General features: G+C 35.9%; 1 protein-coding gene across 1 annotated transcript in view; it reads right to left on the reverse strand.

Moving 5' to 3' along the window:
- Positions 1-23,004, reverse strand: part of LOC121426107 (polycystic kidney disease protein 1-like 1) — a 115,127-nt gene that overhangs the window by 45,625 nt on the left and 46,498 nt on the right. Inside the window, exons 16-34 of the mRNA XM_041622270.1 lie at positions 21,510-21,737; positions 20,422-20,541; positions 19,585-19,756; positions 18,593-18,838; positions 17,999-18,131; positions 16,981-17,187; positions 16,214-16,392; positions 15,633-15,872; positions 15,106-15,260; positions 14,213-14,548; positions 12,970-13,740; positions 11,411-11,431; positions 10,304-10,528; positions 9,490-9,635; positions 8,617-8,746; positions 7,452-7,566; positions 2,154-2,307; positions 1,395-1,523; positions 585-821 (exon numbers count right to left, since the gene is read on the reverse strand). Of these exons, the coding sequence (XP_041478204.1) occupies positions 585-821; positions 1,395-1,523; positions 2,154-2,307; positions 7,452-7,566; positions 8,617-8,746; positions 9,490-9,635; positions 10,304-10,528; positions 11,411-11,431; positions 12,970-13,740; positions 14,213-14,548; positions 15,106-15,260; positions 15,633-15,872; positions 16,214-16,392; positions 16,981-17,187; positions 17,999-18,131; positions 18,593-18,838; positions 19,585-19,756; positions 20,422-20,541; positions 21,510-21,737 (3,944 nt within the window). The remainder of the gene's footprint in view (positions 1-584; positions 822-1,394; positions 1,524-2,153; positions 2,308-7,451; positions 7,567-8,616; positions 8,747-9,489; positions 9,636-10,303; positions 10,529-11,410; positions 11,432-12,969; positions 13,741-14,212; positions 14,549-15,105; positions 15,261-15,632; positions 15,873-16,213; positions 16,393-16,980; positions 17,188-17,998; positions 18,132-18,592; positions 18,839-19,584; positions 19,757-20,421; positions 20,542-21,509; positions 21,738-23,004) is intronic.

The raw sequence follows: 23,004 nt of genomic DNA on the forward strand, positions 1-23,004 counted from the left end.
TTTCAATTTATTTAGTTAGTATCCCCACATCAGAGGTGCCAAATTCAAAGCCGAGCAATTCACCTAATTCTAGGTAGGGACCCATGGCTCAGCATAATATCATCTAGAGTATGCATTATGTATATGGGAAAAGGCTGTGATGCGTGCCGGAGAAAGAGATAGGGGAATGAGCAAATCCATAATAGACGAGACATATGTGAGGAAAATTTGAACTCTAAAAGTACTTTGGGAGACAGTTGGGAACAGATCTATTTCATACAATTCAGATTCTGATTTAACAGACAATTTCCCAAGAAAATTTCTAATGTTTTGATCACCTTACTAGCAAAAAAAAGACAGCCAGACTATTTTCAAGCTTTTTCAATATTCACCTTCACAGACAAGGTTACTGCTATCTTTTTTGTAATGGATCAGATTTAGCACACTGAAATTGTGTGAAATTGACCTGTTCCCAACTCTTGTCCCCAAAGTGCCTCTAGAGGTTTATACAAACAACTTTTTCCAAAAAGACTTTAGTCTATCAAAAGGGAGAAACTATAGTCTATCAAAAGGGAATAACTGACATGTCTGCCACACTGACGTACCTGAAGCATGTCAATCATGGCCGTCACCATCTTCTCTGTGATGTCTCTTGATTCCTCTGGTGACAGGATTTCCTCAGTGTGGTTATGATGGAATGACTCCAAGATGTTGGAAGCTACCATTGTCATCACTTCCAGGGCATCACGGGCGAGACTGGGCTCCTCCCACCTGCAACGGGCGCTTGACGTTGCTAGGGTCGTCAGGAGGCCGGATATCTGCCTCTGGCATGGTGCATTTAGCTGGAATGAAGACATAATTAATTAACACAAAATGTACATAAAGTTTAGGGGTGTGTTTTTAATTTTGCCTATATTGCCCCCAAAAGGCAGCTCCCAGGGCTCATGACCCCCCCCCCCCCCACCATTCCCTTGCCTCATACCCTATACACACTCCTGTTCAAGCAAAAGTAAGTCTACAAGCTTAATCCAATATGGTTGGATTTTATAGGAATTAACCGCTGTACACCCCGCCCCTAAAAAAAAAGAAATTTGCATTACTTTAGCAAACCAATTCTCTTTTTAAAATCAATATTAAGTAATGTTGAAAAGATTACACAAATAGGGAAAGATCAAATTGAAAACACAAAGGTAAAAACATTATTTAACACCAACAAAATACATATTTAAATAAGAAAAAGAGCAATATTTACCATAAACTTTCATATCGATAAAGTCCCACCATATTACTCTTGTATTGGACAACGGGATGTGCAGAGCAATGTGGAATGCATACGAAAAATAAGAAAGGTCAGAATTATAATCTAATAATGGATATTTATTCTCTAATATGACTACAGGAACAAGATTACTTACCTCAACTGGAACAGAAGACACCTCATTGATGGCACCGACAACCTGAAGAATTTCATACTCATCTCTGATAGGTAGCGCTAGAATACCTTCAAGCATGGCACTACGTATTGCACATCTCTCTGCAATGACCTGTGGAAGGATAACGCCATTGTAAAGTTAGCACAACTTTATGCATAACTTTAGGCACAACTTTAAAATAAATGCCAATCAAATAACCACTCAAATGTCAAGGTACATGTATGTTACAAACAATATGTGCCAAAGGTATTGAGTAATTGACGAGACATTGGCAAAAACAAGCATATTCAAGCACAAAGTCTGGGCCCAATCTTACAAAGAGTTACAACTGATCCAATCAATCATAACCTTATGGAAATCCATCGGTGTCAAAAAATGTCCTTTGTAAGTGAATTTTTAAGAAAAAAAAATGAATGCATAAACATATACCATAGAAAATATTTTTAACAAACATGCATAATAGATGTTAACATTGCTGGCTGTCCATAGTTTTGATCGATAGGATCACTCGCAACTCTTTGTAAGACAGGGCCCTGGTCTTTAAAACAGAAACAATAATGCACATTTACTGATTTACTGATAACAAATGTAATTTCAGCAAAGGTTCTAAAAATGATCCATAAAGCTTTCATTTGTAATTTGATTGTCAACTGACACCAACTGAATGAAGCATGGAACTTGTACAAATATACAAACAAATCATGAAATAAAATTGTAAATTTGCAATTTCCTTGATCTTACGTGACAGTGGTCAGAATCATGATCCTCGTCAAAGACATGGGAGAGTTGATTGAGTAGGTGCGCCACCAAACGCACATGGGAGGTGATGTTGAGGTCGTCGCCATGGGCAATGTAAAGCGACAGCATACTGCTTGAGCCCACAGACACAGCATCCCTAAAAATATTTATTATTCATTCACAGAACAAGTATTACAAGATTCAATATAAATGTTATATAATGACATAATAAAAACACAGTAATTACAAAATAATTTACATGACAAACTGACCACAAGCAATCTCCAGTGACAAGTGCTCCTGTCTTCATGGTACTCTGCAAAAACACTGGTGTTGATTAACACCAGCCCGGTATCTATATCGGAAAATATCATGGAAGTGTTGAAAACAACACCAGTTAAGAATCAAACGGAAGTGTTGATGTTTCAACACTTCACTGTGTTTTCCTATATAGATGGATACCAAGTGGGTGTTTAACTATCACCAGTATTTTTGCAGTGTAGCATTTCACGAAGTATTGATTTTCACCAACTAATGTGCTCTCGGCGAATCAAATGTTGGAATTTTCATTCGTGAGTAACTTCTGTCACATGAGGAAAATGTTTTGTTTAAGATTTAAGTTTTATGTTTTATGTAGATTTTTCACTGGATCAAATGTCACTGGAACAAATGTCATTGAAATAACTTTTGCTTCCTCTGTTTTAACACATAATTCTGACTTTTGGTAGATAGGACCATAGTCGAAATACCCTGAAAGCACTTTATTACAAAAATATTTCTAATCTTGGTGATAAATAATGGCATCCTTGGCTTTCCTTGACTTAGACTGATTTCATGAATGGTACTTCTCATAAGATAGAACCTAAGGTTCACCCTATAAAAAAAGGCTACTTTGTAATGTAACCAGATTTTTACAACTTTCAATTAAAGAAAGCTTACTTCTGTAATATTCATGAATTCCAATCACTTCCTTTTATTCCTGTTTTTCTCTGAATATGTATCCAATATATTGTTGTACAAAAATGCAATTAATTTATTATTTATAAATGCTGAACGTCTGCTGAATATAAAGCCATCTGTCAGGGTTGTGGGTTTTTACTCAAATAGAAATATAAATTTCCCTTGTTTACCCCACTGCATGGGATTCAGATAATTTGGAATTATCAGAAAATTATTTTGAAACTTATCTAGAATTATAAATCTAGAAATTATTTGAAAACACTGAAAAGAACAAAATAAGCTCTCTGTAATTTGAAAAGAGTAATACATCATTTGATAAGCTACAAAATCACAATGATGGCATGATGAACACGTACATGGAGAGAAAAATATCCACAATATTTAGCATCTGAAAATAGACAGTTAGAGCACTAACACTATGAACAAACTGAAGAATAATTAAGAACACATGGATACATACAAAATAAATAGAAAAGATAAACATACAGTATGAGAAGAGGAATTCCATATTTTATCACAACTGAAATTAAATATTGAAAATTGTTTTAATTCTGCCAAAATATTTGATGATATTTTGTTGTTTTCTTTTAGATGAAGTATGTGTACTAAATGAATGTTGCTGAACAAATTAAATAAAATATAATAATCCAAACTAATGTGAATCAATACATATAATGTGTGTAATTTACAGTGTGATTGTGACTGAGAGAGTGAATTTACTGTACAATAATAAAATAAAAGCATCTACGGCCCTGCATTCCTGAGCAAAGACCCAAATGCTCATCCTTATTTACTATAAAACAAACTCTTTCCTGAAACAAAGACCATCAATACCCGCAGAGAGTAATGACCCTAAATGTACCTGAAACACAGATTGTGCTATGAAAAGAAAATAGATGAATTCTTCATGTATAACATAAGAGGCTTCTGAATGTCATTGTTACTGTAAGGTCATCTGTATATACTGACAAACTAATTAGCAGAATTATTCTGCTAATTAGCTTGTCAGTAATATTCTGAATATTGAATTTCATCTCCAATTTGCAGACAGAGGACTCAATCAATGTGAGATCCAGTCTTGACATAAGAATGTTTAGTCTTTTAATTGTTTCACAGATCTAGGGTATGTAACTCACTATTTTCCTAAATAAAGCAAAACTGCACGATTAAAGTGATTGGTTAACATTGGTTTGACTTTTAAAAAATCTGAGCTAGAAGGTCACACTTGTCACCTGTGTCTGTGATATGTTACAAAAATGAAACCCAGAAAAAATTGCATTCGAAAATAATTATTTAGTGCTTCAAAAATTGAAATACAAAGTGACCGGAAACACCATCTTAATTTCATCCCATACACTTATGTGTACTATTTAGGCGTCTATAAGACACCTATTTACAAAATCGGGGTTTGCCTTGTAGTTTTAGCTTTTCATTCTCAATAATGGTTGTTTTCAGGGTTTATTAGTTCTAATACATGCACTTGTACACATGTTTCATCTTGGTTTGAGAATTTTTTAAATTGGCTGCTCACAAAGTTAAACAATACCTTTAAGAATCAACCAACTATATCATGTGGTACCCATTCAGCCAATGAGAGCTCATTCACACGACACTGTAGGTTTATTTTGTTATGTTTGTCATACTCTGTCATGGGTATTAGGATTACAAATGGATGCATATATTATCTTGATTTCCAGATTTCAAGAATTTTCTTTTTTAATAATTTTGCCGGGAAAAATGGCCCTGACAATTATTCAGTTTTTAGTAGCTTCTTTGTTTGGCTCTCTTCTTTGGAACAGAATCTGATTGCATTTCAAGAAAATATTAAGACATAAATGGGGGAGTTGAAACTGAATGATATAGATATATAGGTATATATGGGCAAAACATTGTACCAACTTTGAACTTGAAACATCAATCAATAACAATAAATAAGCATAAATAATTGCATCATCGTCTGTGAAATGGGGGAGCGATGACGTCCCGCTGTTGTAATCTCCTCCTCAATCTGGTGCTGCGTATTAAGAAATCAGATTATCTACTGAAAACATATATTTGCTATCAATGCATCCACAAATGTGGTACACAAATATTTGGGGAATATGCAAAGCAGGTCATTAGTGAGCAATGCAATGTGTATATTTCTAAGTCTTCTTGGGATATAATGTATCATAAAAATAATACGGAATAGATGATGGGTTGTTAAGTTACATTATATCATCAGAGGGTTGTTAGGACCTTGTATCTCAATTGAAGAGGTTTTCCATTGTTATCATTTCAATGATAAACTTAAATCAAAACTGTTTTCTTCCCCTCTCCAGAAAATTTTAGTTTGTTTGAGATACAAGATTAAGTTGCCCAAGCAGTCTTATGCAGAGTAAAATTATGTCTAGTTAAATATGGATTGGTAAACATTTTAATATGGAAGCAATGAATGCTGAATGATGTGTATACACGTAGGTATTCAATGAGCGAATGTGGGGAATAGCATTGAATAAATTTCGTATGGAATAAAATTAGATTTTTTGTGGATGTGTTTACGAAAATCGTTCTTAGTTTAACATTCACTTTGAGAAGGTACAAGTATTTGATGAGGTGAATTGCATTTGACATCTTATACGTGAATTTGAACTGACTTTGTGTGGATTTAAATTGACGTTATGTGGATTCATTCATTGAGACATTTAGTGGCTTTATATTCTGATTTTTGGATACTTTGAATGGTTTGTCATGACATTTTAAAACCTCACGCACCCACATTAACATATCACAAACAAACAGAAGCAAAAGACCTCAATCAGATAGACACTGCAGTCGGTTATCTCCATCTTGAACTAGACAGACCAAGAGGCAACTAGCAGATCACTTATTCTCTATGTGATTCTCTATGACTGAGAGCTACAGGAAAACAATTATCCGGCAAAGAAACAGCATCTCCAAAGCCACATATGATATCAAGCTTGGCATCAAGTTTGACATCAAGTTTGCAATCAAGTTACGGCATAATCTTATCAGAGAAATTAACGAAGACTGCCTGTAAACTACCACACAAGACTATTACCGCAGAGAACAGAGGAACACAAATTATGTTCCAATGAAGAGAAGTTGCACCAACCTCAGTAATCACACTAATCACACTCTTCAGACCATATTCATGATTTGATTTTATTTGTGTTGATATCATTTTGAATTTATTCATTGTTGATACTGCTTTGACCATATTCATGTTGACATTGTTTGAAGCTAATTTATTTTTATATAGCTTTGACTGCATTTATGATGACACCATTTGAAATGTATTCAATGTTAAAATTGCATCTAAAAAGTTGATATAATTTTTAATGAATTCATAATTGATATTGTTTGGGTTGCACCCATTTTGAATATGTTTTTTGATAGAATGGAATATATGACCACAGTATAAGGGTTTCAAACCAAATTGAATTTGATTGCATGTTCTTCAAAACTTTGCAATCAATTTCAAATTCCAAGATAATTTGAATGCAAAAGAGTCTTAATCATTTTTAATCCCCTGGGATTGATAACTTTGACAGGATGGAATGAAAAGATGACAACCAAATAGGATTCATGCAGAATATGTCATGATATGATAAAGTAATATAATAGCAAATACTTGATAGATGCCTTGCTCATTCTTGCCTTTAAATATAAGTTTATGATACTAAGTTTTGTTTCATGCTGATACAAATAGCAACTCATTGATCCAAGAGTACCAGCTGAAAGTCTTTTTGATCACTTTAAAGCAAGGTGATTGTGTTATCATGCCATAAATGTGTTTGTAAAAGGAACAAAGACTTTCAGTCAGTAAAATACAGGAAGAATTAGTAGAATATTGGCTAAAGATGACCATTAAATAGAGAAGACAGAACGCATCACACATAGAAGGGCCCTTCACCATACATTTAAACACACTTGCAAGGTAAGATTATAAACATTTGATAGCAGGCCAAAAAAAATATGAATAAATAGGCTGTTGGGTTAATTGCAAGTAAATATCACAGGTTATCTGCTCTGAGGATGATTTGCTTTTCAGATTATGAAAAAGTAATTAAAGTACATGAATGATTAAAGTATTATAGTTACTGCCTTCTTGTTATATAATTCAGACTTAATCATATGTTTTTTTACTAATTGTATGTATACCTTTGAGCTAAAAATACATTAGAACATAAATCTATAAATATCAACAATAACATTTCAAACAAAACAAAACAAAAAAGTACCCATAAGCTGTCAATAAATGCAACAAATAATCAAATACAAGGGACTGAAAACAAAATTAAAAATGAAAGAAACTATGGTGGTGTGGTTAACACTTACAGATATTCCAGCTTGTTTTCTAAACTTTCAAAAGACTTTGGGAAGACTGGTATGGCAATATCACAAACAGATGTTTTGCCTCCCTTACTGTCCACTATGGCTAACTTCAGATAAACTGTCATGAAAAAGGATATCAGACATTCATTATTGACACTTCATTTGGAGAAGTACAAATTAACATCAACATTTGGTTCACATTATTCTCTCATTTTTAACCGAACAAATAATCAAAGAGATGCAGATAGTTTACTCAAATAACCTTAAAAGTCAAAGAGAAGATGAAATTAAGGGATTTCACAAATGGAAGGAAGGAAGGAAGGTAAGAATACAACAAATGGGGGTTTTGGGGGGGAGGAAGTTTCTGTAATGTATATCTATTCAGACCATTAACAAGTACTCGAATGCAAATTACACAAAGCACATTACAACACTTAAGTAGTTTTCAAAACCCACGGTTGAGTCCATGGTTTATGCAGATTTCCTTCATAAATTACGCTTAATTTACCACGTGTATAAAACATTTCCAATGCTGATGCGCGCATTTGTCACAGTGTGCCAAATTGATCCCCGTTAATAAATAATATTATAGGTTATTTACATTGCGCACATATCCACCTTGTTAGGTGCTCAAGGCGGTCCTATATTACCTGGCTAAGCTAGGCGTTCATAGCGCACACAGCTTTTTAAGGAATTACTTCCTACCGGTACCCATTTACCTCACCTGGATTGAGTACAGCACATTGTGGATCAGTTTCTTGCTGAAGGAAATTACGCCATGGCTGGGATTCGAACCCACGACCCTCTGTTTCAAAGTCCAAAGACTAATCCACTGGGCCACAACGCTCCACAACGTTACCATGGTTAGATACACTATTTTATTCATGAGTCCACTGTGTGAAGAGTGGACTCATGAATAAAAACAGTGGACTCATGAATAAAACAGCGTATCTAACCATGGTAACAGGCGTCAATTTGGCGCACTGTGACAAATGCGCATCAGCATTGCACATATTTCATACACGTGCCCGATACGCGCTAAATGAAAGCGTAATTTATACAGGAAATCTGCATAAACCATGGACTCAACCGTGGGTTTTGAAAACCACCTTTGTGAATTCGGGCCGTAAGATTTCAATAAGTCAACCAATGAAATCAAATGCATTACCATTGTGGTTGTTTTCTGCATGTCCAGCAGGCAGTAAAAACCTGACCGATCGGTCCATTCCAAAGTATAAAATCGTCTCTGGGTCTGATTGGTTAAGGCTATATCTGACCTCGTACTGCAAAGGAGTGTCCTAGAATAAAATCAAAGCATCAGAAATATCTCAGTAAATTGTTATGAAAATTGAATTAAATTCAATTTGATTCCATTATACATCATCATGTTAAACACTATAAAAATCCTGCTGTTTGACAGGGTTACAATGAAACTGCAAAACTAGCAGGTGGTATTTGGCATTTTTTGATACTTCTAACCAATAGATTTGGTCCTGAGAGCCAAATGATGGATTAAAACATTTCAATTAAGTGCAAAGTCAGAAATATGTTGCACTATATACTATATTGGAAAAAAGTGCATTGAACTTTATACAGCTCAAGTAAAAGTTTGTTGAAATACATAGAATCTCATCAATAAGATTATAAAACATAGGCATAATTAACTACACGTATGCCGTTAAAGTAAACTTGTATGTGAAATGATCATTCTGTGTGAAACAAAGCAAATAATCACCTTGTGAATTTAGTCATTAAGAAGTACTATTACTTCCACAAACATATATATATATATGTATATATATATATATACATACATACATAGGCAAACCTGCTATTTTATGGGATCAAAGAAATATGTTTGACTTAGGAGAGGTAAGTAATACCTGCACTGTGTAATCTGTTCTGAAAATTGCTTGTATATTTCTCCAAGGAAGGTTAAAGTATTCTGACTTCAGTCTACGTTAAGACAACTTAATAAGTAATAAGTCATTTCGTTCACTACGAAATTGAAATAAATGGGTATTCAATACACAAAGCCTACCTCATCTTTCCACGAGTGACAAAGAGCAGAAAAGAAAGTATCCAATTCTGTCCCACTATCCGGGGAAATGGAACATATGCCCAGCTGAGGCGCTTCGTTGACCGTGACATACTGATATGCTTCAGCCTGCACCCCAGGGCTTCCATCTGAACAGTGGGAAAGATGACATGAATAACTTGAATAGATTTCTATCAAATATCTTTAAATCATGGTGTGGTTGGTGGCTAAATTTAAAAGATTTCCTTTCTCAGGGTCTTTGCTGACTGAAATGTACTCATATGTTTCAGTTCTTACACTAGTGAATTAATGAAAGGTAATGTAAGATTGGCAAAAGTCAGTGTAACTTAAAGTGATTGGTTAACATTGGTCTGACTTTTTAAAAAATCTGAGCTAGAAGGTCACATTTGTTACCTGTGTCTGTGATATGTTACAAAAATGAAGCCCAAAAAAAATTGGGTTCGAAAATAATTATTTAGTGCTTCAAAATTTGAAATATAAAGTGACCAGAAACACCATTTAATTTCATCCTATACACTTATGTGTACTATTTAGGTCAGGGCTATGCATAGATGTTATATTTAGTGTGAATCTAATACAACATCCTTCCTATCCAGATTCCATGACATCTGTGCCAGTGGCAATTGCTCCTTATTAATAATAATAATAATGAAACGTTTTTGTATAGCGCAAAATACATAAGCAAAGTTACATATCTCTATGCGCTTTTGTTTATTAATTCACCAATGTCAATACATACAATTAAAATGATAAGGAGTCAGGTGATCTACTAGTCAAGATCACAGTCATCACTTACCCTCAGGGTATACCTTGACACCAACTGCATAGGTGCGACCTTCCTCCAGGACACCAGGTTTCAGGGTGAACTGCTTTCCCTTTAACCCTGACAAGGTGGATTCTTCGCTGACGACTACCGCTTGGGATGACCGGGATACGATGTGCTCCTCGTACGTGACAGGATTATCTGGGTTAGCCACATTATCGCCGTCGTTGGCACTACTCTGTACGCTGGAAACTCCTCCTTTAAGACACATAATTTACATTTACAAGGAAATATTCAACTAAAAATGTTTTTAGAAAAACAACAATAATCTCCCACAATTTAATATTGTACTAGATATCACTTAGTAAAATTTAAGTTAATTTTAAGTGTCTATTGCCACTGCTTAACTTGGTCAATGGAATAGCAATTGATATACAGTGCATCTCAGAAAAAAGGAAAAACAGGGATTCCCACATCTCTTTTCTTCAAATGCAAATAAACCATGATATTTCATTTTCATCATCATACCATTCAAGTATTTCTCTACATTTTTATACCTAATATGTGACGAACACTTCACGCATTAATTAGCAAGACGAGTTTGACATTTTAATGTCAAAATCAGGTTGTGCAGAAAAACTGGACATGTTACGACATCTGTGCTTATTCAACGATTCTTTTGTATTCTTTTTTGAGGTATTTCTCACTGATCCCTGAAATGAGAGTTGATTCAGATTTTCTGTGCAAATTGTTTCTGATAGGCCTCGATATTTGACACCTGCCATGCATGAATAATTTGCTAAGCTTGTTGGTCTCAAATTAAAGATGAGTTTCCACTCTAACCATCAGTATCAAATTGTTAGTAAAAACATGCTTGATAATTGTTGAATTTATCTCTGAAAACAGGTTTCTTTTTTGTGGGACGCACTGTATGCAGTTCTCTTACTCTGAATGTGTTTAAAGTGAATTTGGAAAAAATAATCAATAGAGATATTGTCTTTGCTTTGAAAAATTAAGTATTCAAGATATTTGTTAGTGAGCATAGCTGAAAATAGTTTGTAGAATAGTTATGCTATATGCCTTTTGTGATATATTTCTTTAAAAAAAACACATACAGATCTATAATAATGATCTACTTACCTCCTCCATATGCATCAGATGCTGCAAAAAAAAGAGAGAAAGTCGGTATGAAACTATTTTTTTCTTATACTTTCCTGCATATTAATCAAAGTGATATATATTTCCTTCATGACGGCAATCTTAAAAAGGCATAAAGGGTTAGAAGCACTGAAAAGGTATGATTTCCTGGCTGGTGATTAGATCTGGGACCTGTTTCATAAAACTCGTTATAATAACAAATTTGCAATGACAGTTAAAAGCTATGGAAAGCCTTCCGTCTGATGGTTAATTTGTTATGGAAACTCTGCATTTGTTACTATAACAAGTCTTTATGAAACAGGAACATGGACACCTTGGCCCGTATTCTGAGAGCAGGTTTAACTTAAACTCAGGTTTAAAGTTGCGGTTTAAGTATGGACAGCCAATTGTTACATAAATCACTAACTGTAGAGATATCATATTTCAGCTCATTTGGGTCTCAAATCATTTATAATTATCTAGGAAGTATAAATAGATTATTGTCTTCACCATCGATGAATCAGCAAAGAGCACAGTAAAAATAAGAAACATACAACTTAATAAAAATGTTGATACGTTTGGCTTCCCATACTTAAACCACAACTTTAAACCTGAGTTTAAGTTAAACCCGACTTCAGGATACGGGTCCTTGAGACATGTTCTGGTGGGTGTTTCACAAAGATTTAAGCATGACTTAGAGTCACAGTTAAATGCCTAGTTTCATACGGTATAAAAGGCATGACCGCATTGGTCAGATCATGACAAGGGGACACGCACTACTGCATATTAATCAACAAGATTACGCGTTGCAAACCATGTACGCGTCGGCATTCAAGTGAAACTCTAAGTCATACTTAAATCTTTGTGAAACGCCCCCTGGTCTTTAACCTATAGACTAGTAAATTCTGGAATTCATATAGACCCTGTTCTCATCTATTTCTTTACACCAGGTTAGTAAACCAGTTTAGAAGATCACTTTGCTAGCATCTCATAACCATCTCCTGAACTAGTTTCCTGAACCACTTAAAAGAAAGTGTTCTTGTGAATAGGGGAATGCTGTCATTGCATGTCTACATATAGGGACTTCAATGAATTAAGAGCATAGGTGGCGGAAGCGGGGAGGGGGGGACAGGTGTTAGGTGGGGGACAATTCCCCCCTTACATTTTTGGGTGATAACTTTTTTTATTTGGCTTGTCAAAAAATTTTGGTGTCCCCCCTACATTTTTGGGGTTCCGCCCCGCCAATGATTAAGAGGTGAATTCTTTGTCATATTTTACATATTTGTTCCATTCGTTAATATACCTTAGAAGTAGCCTTTACATTCATGACAACCCAATGGGTGTTTATAAAGCTGCTGGTACATTATGAATGACTTTTAAAAAGACTGGTGATGCTCTTAGGAATTAGATCAACACCAATGGAAATCTGTGCATCAAGTAACACAAGAAACTTACACTTACAAACAGCTTTATGAATCCCTCACCAGGTTGGTGTACAGTACAAGCCCATTATCCAAATTTCCATGTATCAAATTGCCTCTTAACAACTCATTTAGACTTACAATATTCAGGGTATAGACTATCATCTCTTTCTAGAACGGAGCTTCCATCATCAACGTCAACATGTTCCTCAGGCAGCTGCGGAGTAGTTGTAGAAGACCTGGATGTCCGCAACCCAGAGGTGGTCCTGGTAGTGGGTCCAATGCTGTAAGAGCTTTCCTCTCCGATTTCACCAATGGGCTGACGGGTTGTAGAGTGCGGTATGGTGTTTCCTGTGGTGGATGATGACACCTCTGAAGGGGTGGAGGAGTCGGAGGTTGTCAATGTGGCTGTGGATGTTGGCAACATGGTGGATAGGTCAGCAGTTGGGGGCTCTTCTTGGATTGATGATGATGATGCAACCTCACCCACAGAGGAAGAAACCACTTCAGCAAAGCCGAAAGATTCCGAGGATGAGGAGTCATCAGCTTCTACAACTGTATCTGATGATGAAGATATATCTTCTGTAATACCCACGCTTGAGGATGATGACAGGGTTTCCCCTACAAATGAGGAGGAGGAGAGAGCTTCAAAGAAACCAGACCTTCCTTCCACAGTAGATATACTCTTGTTTTTGGTGGCCCCGTCATCGCCAGTTCCCATCGAGCGGCCTTGCGTCAGATCATCAGAGTAATTGTCCTGTTTGGTTTCGACTGCTGCGACACTGTCCTCAAAGACACCACCTTCGTCGCTATAATATTCCTCCAGAGCACTGCTGCTTGCAATATTTTCAAGAAATGAAGACTCTGGAAGAGATTCTGCAAAGGATGATGATGATGATGACCAATCAGGGCCTGGCTTGAAGAAAACAAAAATATTTCAAGAACAATGATATTTGATGAAGAGAGCTTGCTAAAAAAAATGAAGCATACAGAAAATATCAAATGATTATCTTTTTTAGATTTAACATCAAGGTATTGATCAAGTATCTAACATCCATGAAAATTGATCTGATATGACTGCTCCAGGTGTGAATGAGTTTAACTCTAATTCTAATGCTCATATGCCCAGTATGAGTAATAAGCCTATCACAACCGTAAAAAATCTTCAGATAATATAAAGCAGAAGCAATTGTTGCAGGAACATCTGTCAGGATATGATATAAACAGGATTGTTCCCTATCAAGTTCGCCAACCATTTGATTAATTAACCATCAAAAGGCAAAACATTGGATAACAAAAGGTTTATTGGGAAACAGAAATAATCATATTCTGGACTTCCTAGTTCCATGAGTGGACATGGATCAAAGCAAGAAAATATATTAACCTGACTGAGATGAAGTAGTTGAAAGACTCGCTGGAGAAGACGACGGAGCTGTTGGCGATGTGCTAGATGCCACAGTAGTCCCAAAAGTTGGACTTGTTCCTTGCCCATCAGGACTTGATACCATTGGACTTGTTTGGCTGGATGTAGGGCTTTGGGATGAAGTGGAAGTGTGAACAATGCCAGGGGTAGATACATGTTGCACTGGTGTGCTGGGTGGACTTGTGGCTTGGCTGCTTGCTGTGTTCACTTGTGAAGAAGTGAGTGGAGTAACACTGGTCTGGACGGTTGAGTCGCTGTCGGCTGGCTCTGATCCATCAGCATGATTGCATCTAGAAGCTGTACAATGAATAGTAAAAATACAAACAGGTCATTAATCAATGATCCATACTATTTAGAAAATGCCGAGTCGAATACTTTAATTACCATTACTCTTCTCAGCCCGTAACGCAAAAAATTTCTATTAATCGCACCATGAAATGGCCTATCAAGATCATTGTTGCATGCGCATTTTGTTCAGTAGACTGACAAAGAACCGATCAGAAATCATTCTTTCAAATTAGCAATTAGCTGCTAACCTCTGTATTATGGGACCCTGATCTCAAATGATCAATGATCTGGCTTTGGCATTGTTCCTTTTCTTTGTCTGGATATGTAAGTAATTTAATTCATCACATATCAAGTTCAAATTTTTCATATCAATATTTTTACACTTCAAGAAGGGTACTGTCAAATCTGTGATATAAGGTGATTAATTGGTTACAAATAATAATAACAATTACAATGTGAACATTTGCGATGCGTATCCATTATAAAAAGATGCTCATGGCTAAAAGCGTATGTAGGCCTATGCTCACTACATGCTGAAATCCGTTCTTATAACTTAATCCACTTACCAGAGTTTGAATATGTTGTGCTTCCATCCCATATGACAAACAGCTCCCACACAAATGTCACATTATCTCCACAAGTCGGACACAGCGCCTCGAGGGTTAGCTCTGCATTCGAATTGACGATGCTTTCATCACAGGATGGGCAATCCACAAGGAGTCTGTAGTAACAAAGTGAGAAGAAAATTGTCTCAAAATCATGAACAGACCAGAAATAAATATTTATAAAAAAGAAAAAACTGATACACAGAGGATGTTACGTGTATACATTTCAAAATCAAGGACAAAATGAACAGAGACTAAACTACTCATGGGGGAGGGAAGTTGTCTGAAACGGCAGCTCATTAAGTCAGGAATAACTTTATAAAGTACAAGGATTTCAAGCGCCAAAATATTAGTTTAAAAAAATGCTGAATATATATATTTCAAAATAATGACTGCTTGGCAAATAAGTGAAATTAGCAATCACAAGTTATATCCAGGCAGCAATGTAAATAAAAATATTTTTCGACTAGAAAACGGAAGATACTTACTCATAAATCTTTTCATTGGAAACAACCTTCAAGACTTGGGAAACAAAATCTGGCTGCCTGCCTTCTTTGCTAACGGTTAGGTAGAAGACAAATTGGAAGGCCATGTCCAGCCTAAGCCAGGCTGCAGGAAACAGTAAAGAGCCATTGGTGGATGGTACGGGAGCCGTGTCATTGGGAAACATCAGTGGATCAAAGCAGGGTTCAAACGGGATGTCGATCGGATGGCATGTCCAATTGTATCTATATGGGAAACAAACAAAATGTCAAGTGATATGAATATATATATATATATATATATATATATATATAGTGGGTTTAGCTGCGATATGGTATGATAAGAATAGAACAACAAAAGAGCAAGTGATTGAGATAAGATGCTTAGATTTATGAACATAATTGACTTTTTTGTTCATACAGACTAAAGGAAATTACAAAATTCTGTTTTAACTGTCACACATTTCATGTAATTCTGGACAATTGTTATGATTGCCTTGCATATATATCATTCAAGACTTTATCCATCTTAATGAATCAATCCCTCTATCTATATTGAATTCTGATCAGATCATGCGATGACTTACTGTAGATTTGAATCTGACGGATGATCTGGATCTATAGAGAATCCGCCATTGATGTAAGCAAGAGTGTTCCTATCAATGGTCCTTGTGGTACCCCCTTCTATGACTGCAATTAACGGACTTTCCCTGATTGTTAGACTGAAGGATGTCCTGGAATACACTATAGTGTTGTTCATGTGCACCTGGATCAAAGAGGAAATGTGTCATTATATATAGTCATACTTCAACTGATGCCTGCATTTTTAATGATTTTAATCAAGGTACTCAATATTTTACGATACTTAGTTAACTTTCAATGTTTGACTCCAGGTCAACGCATGGCCGGAGGAATCTTCTATATCAACCTTAGACTGAAATGCAGATAAAGGCTGGAGCAAACCTCCTGCGCTAATAACTTGGTGATATCAATTAGTGTATTTTTTTTAGCTTAAAGACATTGCCAAGTAAATTCTGGCATAGAACAGTTCATCAATATTGCTAAGAGCATTGTTATCAAGAGCAGGGGATTAGCAAATAGATTTTGTGAAGTAATTTACTAGCGAACAGCATCAGTGTTATAACAGTTGCCTGGCCAGGATACTCCCCAGGGAGTAGAGATGGTGCACTTTATGTGTGGAACAGTGATGGATCCAATGGATGGAGTAATAATAATTACATGTAAAGCACTTAACCACACATAATATGAAGTGCTACATAAATGCAACCATTATTATCATCATTTTTACAAATTCATGTGGTACCTTCAGAAAAATTCAACTAAAGGAACTTACCTCTGCTGATACTGTGTAGGAGCCTATGGGCACCACATGACTGGGTATATAGAGTGTCCGTTTATCCAGAGACGCTACCGTTGGATCCAACAGTAGAGGGCTTCCGTCAAAAGCATTGGTGAGGGACCAACGATAGGTTGTTTCTTGTGTGATGTCACAGTCGATGAATACCTCAATCTCCAGCTTTATTGGATTAGAAAAATTAATCTGAAAGAAAACATAATTGAATAGATGGATCTCAATATCTCAAATTCAGAGTCCAAATAGCTTTCCATTTGTGATAAAATGAAAAAGTTATGATCACAGCTAGTACCAATAACTATCATAATGAGGATTGAACACAAAAATGCAACTACTAAGAAAACTGTTTTTTAGACAAGTGATGTGTGACAATTATCTAGAGATGTATTTTACCACTTGGAATAAGTTCAATTAATTTATGGTATTATGGTTTTCAGAAACTACTAATTATTCTATTTAGTTCCAAATTCTCTCAATAGCTAAAAATTGAGTAATACTTTTTATGTCAACCCTCCGTACCTTAAAATGCCAAAAATTAGCACCTGGACCTATAACACAATAGTTAGTGAACAATCATACAACTAGAATTCACAATTGATTGTACATCGTGATTAGTGGAGCGTTGTGGCCAGGTGGATTAGTCCCCGGACTTTGAAACAGAGGGTCGTGGGTTCAAATCCAAGCCTTGGCGTAGTTCCCTTCAGCAAGAAATTTACCTACATTGTGCTGCATTCAACCAGGTGAGGTGAATGGGTACCTGGCAGGAGTTTATTCCTTGAAATGCACTGAGTGCATAAAAGCTACTTGAGCTACAGCCGGGGTAATAATATTCAAGTCCTTTGGAGGGTATAGAGATGTTATTCATAATGTAATATGCGATATACAAGAACTGTCTATTATTATTATCATTAATCAATTACAACGATTTGGTCTACAATCAATTGCTAAGCTTTGTTTCGCACTTCCCTGAACGATATCTGATGTACACATAACTTACCGTTCTACTAGAATCTCCAACAATGTCGAGTTCTGGAGCAAGACAGGGCTCATCTAAAATGAACACATTGGTTGATGCACTCGAATTACTCACATCATTGCTGGCAAACACGTTGATGAAGTACTCTCCAGTTCTAAAAAAAAACAGATGATATACTAGGATCATATGTATCATGCAAGAATCAAGAAGGAAAATCATGTAGTATGATAAATAAAGTCCTAAAAATACTCAGAAGATATAATAGCAATACGTGTTCGGTGCGTGCATCCACAAGAAAAATCATGCAGATTATTTATCCCAATCTCTTTAAACATACATGGACAATTTGGACCACTTGATGCAATCCACAAACTCTATATTTGCACCGCACATGTAAATATGGGCCCTGAATAATATACTAAGGTAAAATTGATATCCAGAAGTGATCTCAACTAAAATGTATTTTATTTGCCACAGACCGACGGTATACATGTACTTAATCGTGCGATTGATAATATATTTTACGTCACAAACCAATGATGAACCATGTCAATCTCAAATCCATTACTTGCACCATTACATGGAGATAAAACCAAACAAAAACTATTACTATACCTGTTATAAGAATGCAGTACGACGGACTGCTCCGTGATAAGATAGGGGGAGCCATCACCAAAGTCCCAGACATACTCGATGTTGCTACCGGAGTAGACCTGAACCTCAAGAACAGTCCTCTGTCCAAAGAGTGCAGGTGCAGAGGCCGTGATGATCATTGTTCCGATAAGTGCCTGCAGGGTCATCTCAACGGGGTTGGCGGTTGCGTTACTCATATGGTTGCCCGCTTCAACTGATACATAATAGCTTTAGGAGAGAAGAACAGGATGATGAACACCATTATTATTACCATGACCGTCACCATCATTGTAACCCATCATCAGAATGATCACTATCATCATAATAACCACTGCCATAATCACCATCATCATCGTAATCATCATCACCACCATCACCACCACCACCACCATCTGCATCACTTTCATCATCAAATCCATCTTCACCATTTCTATTGGGGCCAAATCTTTAGATATTTTTTTGTTAAACCTGGAACCTCAAAGTGGTCCTATTTGCATCCTATGCACAGATGGCTGCAACTAATTGAATAATAATAATATATATAATATTCCGCATTTATATGGCGCTTAATACATCTTAACAATGTCTCTAAGCGCTTTACAGACATATTATTACCCCGGTCATCGGATCCTTGCATGCCCTCATACAATGTATGCACCTTCACCACTCCCTGGAGAGCATTCCAACAAGGGTTCCGAGACTCAATTGGTAGGCATACTACATATAGGCTTTCACATCCTACCGGGTACCCATTTAACACTTGGGTGGAGAGTGGCAAAGTGTGGATTGACGCCTTACCAAAGGACGCTAGGCAATGGTGGGATTCGAACACACGACCCTCTGATTACAAGGCGAGAGTCAGAACTGCTACACCACGACACTTCCACACACCACGACGCTTCCAGCATAATGATAATAAGGGAGGCTTAAAACCATCTCAGTCCACTCTTATCAAAGATTACATGATAACTTACATTCCAGGGAGAGTATAACGGTGGGTCAGGGTATTAACCGATGTCTGCCTTATAGGATGTCCATTCCCCATGTCCCATCGGAACCACTTAGCACTATTCGCTGGGGTCTCTGCTGTGAAGACCAGCTTGGTGTATGTCGTCGCTAGCTGACTCTCAACCTTCAGGTCAACAACTATCAACACAAATAAAAATTGTAATTATTCATAATGATAATAATAATAATGAGACTTGTAAAGTGCCAAATCTACTCTGTAGAGTGCTCAAGGCTCATAAAGAGCTAAGAGTTAAATAGCAAAGTTTTTGGAAGATTTTTGAAAGTTTCAACAGAGGTACATTTTTTCATGTCTTCAGGAAGGCTATTCCACAAAGTGGGGCATGCAAAAGCAAATGATCTTTCCCCCCAAGTTTTTGAAACTTTTGGAATGACAAGTAAGCCAGAGGTGGATGAGCGCAAAGATCTGCCTGGTCTGTAGTGATTGGTAAATGAAAGACTGTATTGTGGTGCTGATCCACGAATACTATGAAAGGCAAGTAACAAAATCTTAAAGATAATCCGGTTTTTGATAGGGAGCCAGTGCAGCGAATATAAGATGGGGGTGATATGCTTATACAGTGCTAATATTAATTTTAACAGAAGTATCTTAGTGCTCTACAATATTGCATTAAACCTACATTGCTTTAGTAAAGTAGTCGCTGCATGCAACATGTATTGAGGAGGAATAAATTTATTCCAGGTCCCCATTTACCTCACCTACGTTGAGTGCAGCATAAAATGGGACAAATATATGGTGAATAAATAAATAAAACAAAAAACATTACAATTATTCTTGTACTTACAAGAAACAAAGTTGACAATATCAACTGTGCATGCAGTCTGAAGGTTCTGTACTTTATTGAATGCAACCACAGTGACGTTATAGCTTGCAGCAGTACGGTACACATGAGTGACCGATGGACCTTCAGGAGAACAGACAAAATTGAAAGAAATTAGATATTCATTCATTTATTCATTTTCCAACAAAATGTATAATGCAATAATTACAATAAATAAAATATAACATCAGAAAATACAAATGACATAAATATTCAAATAAACCAAATATAAAAGCATATACACCTGATACAGAAGATAATATATCCAATTTGATAATAAAAATATGCAAGATATGTTGGAAAAATGGAGTGGCCCACTGAAAAGCAAAGCTTGTAAAGTGTGGACCACTCAAGAAGAAAAAAAAAGTATAACACTTAAATCTATAGCGGCCAAAAACGAGCGGCAATACAAAATAGATAATGAAATAAAGATATAAAAAATCATTATAATAAAGGAAACTAATATTAAAAGGTGAACAGAGACAAAAAAAAGACATGAAAAGACAACAAAACAAAACAAAACCACAACAACAAAAATAAGACACATAAAACAAGAGTAAAAATAAACAAACATTGCTGCACAAACTCCGAAAATCCGAAGGGATAAATTGAGAAAGAGAAAGTCAAAGAGAGAAGGAGAGGGAGGGAGAGAGAGAGGGAGAGAAGTGTAGTCAATCTAACACCATCACCGAGTAACCTGTAAACAGGTAAACAACAGTTTATAGACAGTGTATAGCTGGATGCTCTTGTTCGTCAATATCATCTTCTCTACAATTTCAGCATCAGTATCATATTTTAATGTTATCATGATCATAAACTAATAGTTGTTCCTCCTACCTATGCCATTCCCAAATCCAGAAAACAGGCTGGTTTCAATTATTTTTCAATTTCTTGATCCATTGTATTTGGAACAAACTCCCTCCAATTTTAAAATTACCTCAATCGACCTAAAACATCTGAAAACACACAAATATGATAAGTCTTAGCCTGCTTTATGCCTTTATATCCCATGGAAAATTATTTAAATAAATCAATTTATCATTACTACTAACCTGCGAATAAGTAATTGGTTTGGTCACCCATTGACCAATTAAAGAAGAGGTTATTTCCTTCATCCACAGTGACAGTCAGTACTGACATGTTACCAAAGGGGAACGTATAGACCGCATGGTCAAAGTAAAGACCATTTGGAGAGATGACCACGATGAATGGTGTCCCCAGTGACTGGGTGACGTTGGTCAGAAGATTGAAGGCTGTGACACTGACATGAAATTCACCCTCTGTGAAAGAAAAATGCATAGATTTAGTATATTATTTCAAAATACTGGAAGGCAAGAGAATAAGGCAAAAATTCTAGAACTTAAAAAAACCCTGTTATTTAATCATTTAAAAAATGCAGCATTGGATCCAGTTCATTGTCAAGGTTTATGAAAACATGCTGATGTATACATTTTTTATTCTTGACTCATAATGTAAAGATGCTGAGTGAACATGTTTTCTCCATATCATATGAGCAACAAAGTCTAGTTGACTAACTTGTTATTCAATTGATTGCTTTGGGTAAGACAACTTAACTTATAACAATAAAACAATTTAACATCAAAATTATTACTCATCAACTGCTTTTGGAAAAGACAAAGCATCAGTCTATTCTAAGACTTGAAACTAATTAGTGGGTCTCACTTTCAAGAATTACACAAAACAAAAATGCCATGGGAAACAAAATACAATGAAAATCTGATTAGTTTTCTTTTACAAAGGGTTTAACCTGATAACCAACCAAAGAAGCGACCAGTGTCATTAGTTGCAAGTAAAAGCCTGTTCACACCGCCTGAGCGTTGTTGGAGCGGTTCTGGAGCAGAGAGAAAAAATCATCACCACTCGCTAGCGTTCACCATTTTCGATTTCGATTGTTTTTTGTCTGTTTTCGATTTTTGTTTTCAATTTTTTCCCCAATTTTGTGAGCGAAATTCGACCCTCTCTCCCTAACGCTCCACGACCGCTCCAACAACGCTCGGGTGGTGTGACCAGGCCTTAAAGGACAAGTCCACCCAAACAAAAACTTGATTTGAATAAAAAGAGAAAACTTCAACAAGCATAACACTGAAAATTTCATCAAAATCGGATGTAAAATAAGAAAGTTATGGCATTTTGTTATATGAAATATGAAATATTTTTATTTTCTCGTCATTGTCATGTGAAATGAAGTTTCATCCCATCCTGAACACGTGGATTTCCATTATTTTAACATTTTGTGCTTCAGGCAAGGAGGACCTAATCGTCAAATTCGTAAAAATTGAAATATTGTATAATTCAAACAATAAGAAAAACAAAGAAAAAGTGAGTGAGTGACATCATCGACTCTCTCATTTGGATGTAACTGGCTTGTTCATATAACTATTTTGTTCAAAATAAGCGAAACTTTGAAATGTCATAACTTATTTTACATCTGATTTTGATGAAATTTTCAACATTGTGCTTGTCTGATTTTTCTCTATTGATTCAAATCAATATTTTTCTGAGGTGGACTTGACCTTTAAGCATTAT

The sequence above is a fragment of the Lytechinus variegatus genome, chromosome 13, assembly GCF_018143015.1.
Source record: "Lytechinus variegatus isolate NC3 chromosome 13, Lvar_3.0, whole genome shotgun sequence".
Taxonomy (NCBI): domain Eukaryota; kingdom Metazoa; phylum Echinodermata; class Echinoidea; order Temnopleuroida; family Toxopneustidae; genus Lytechinus; species Lytechinus variegatus.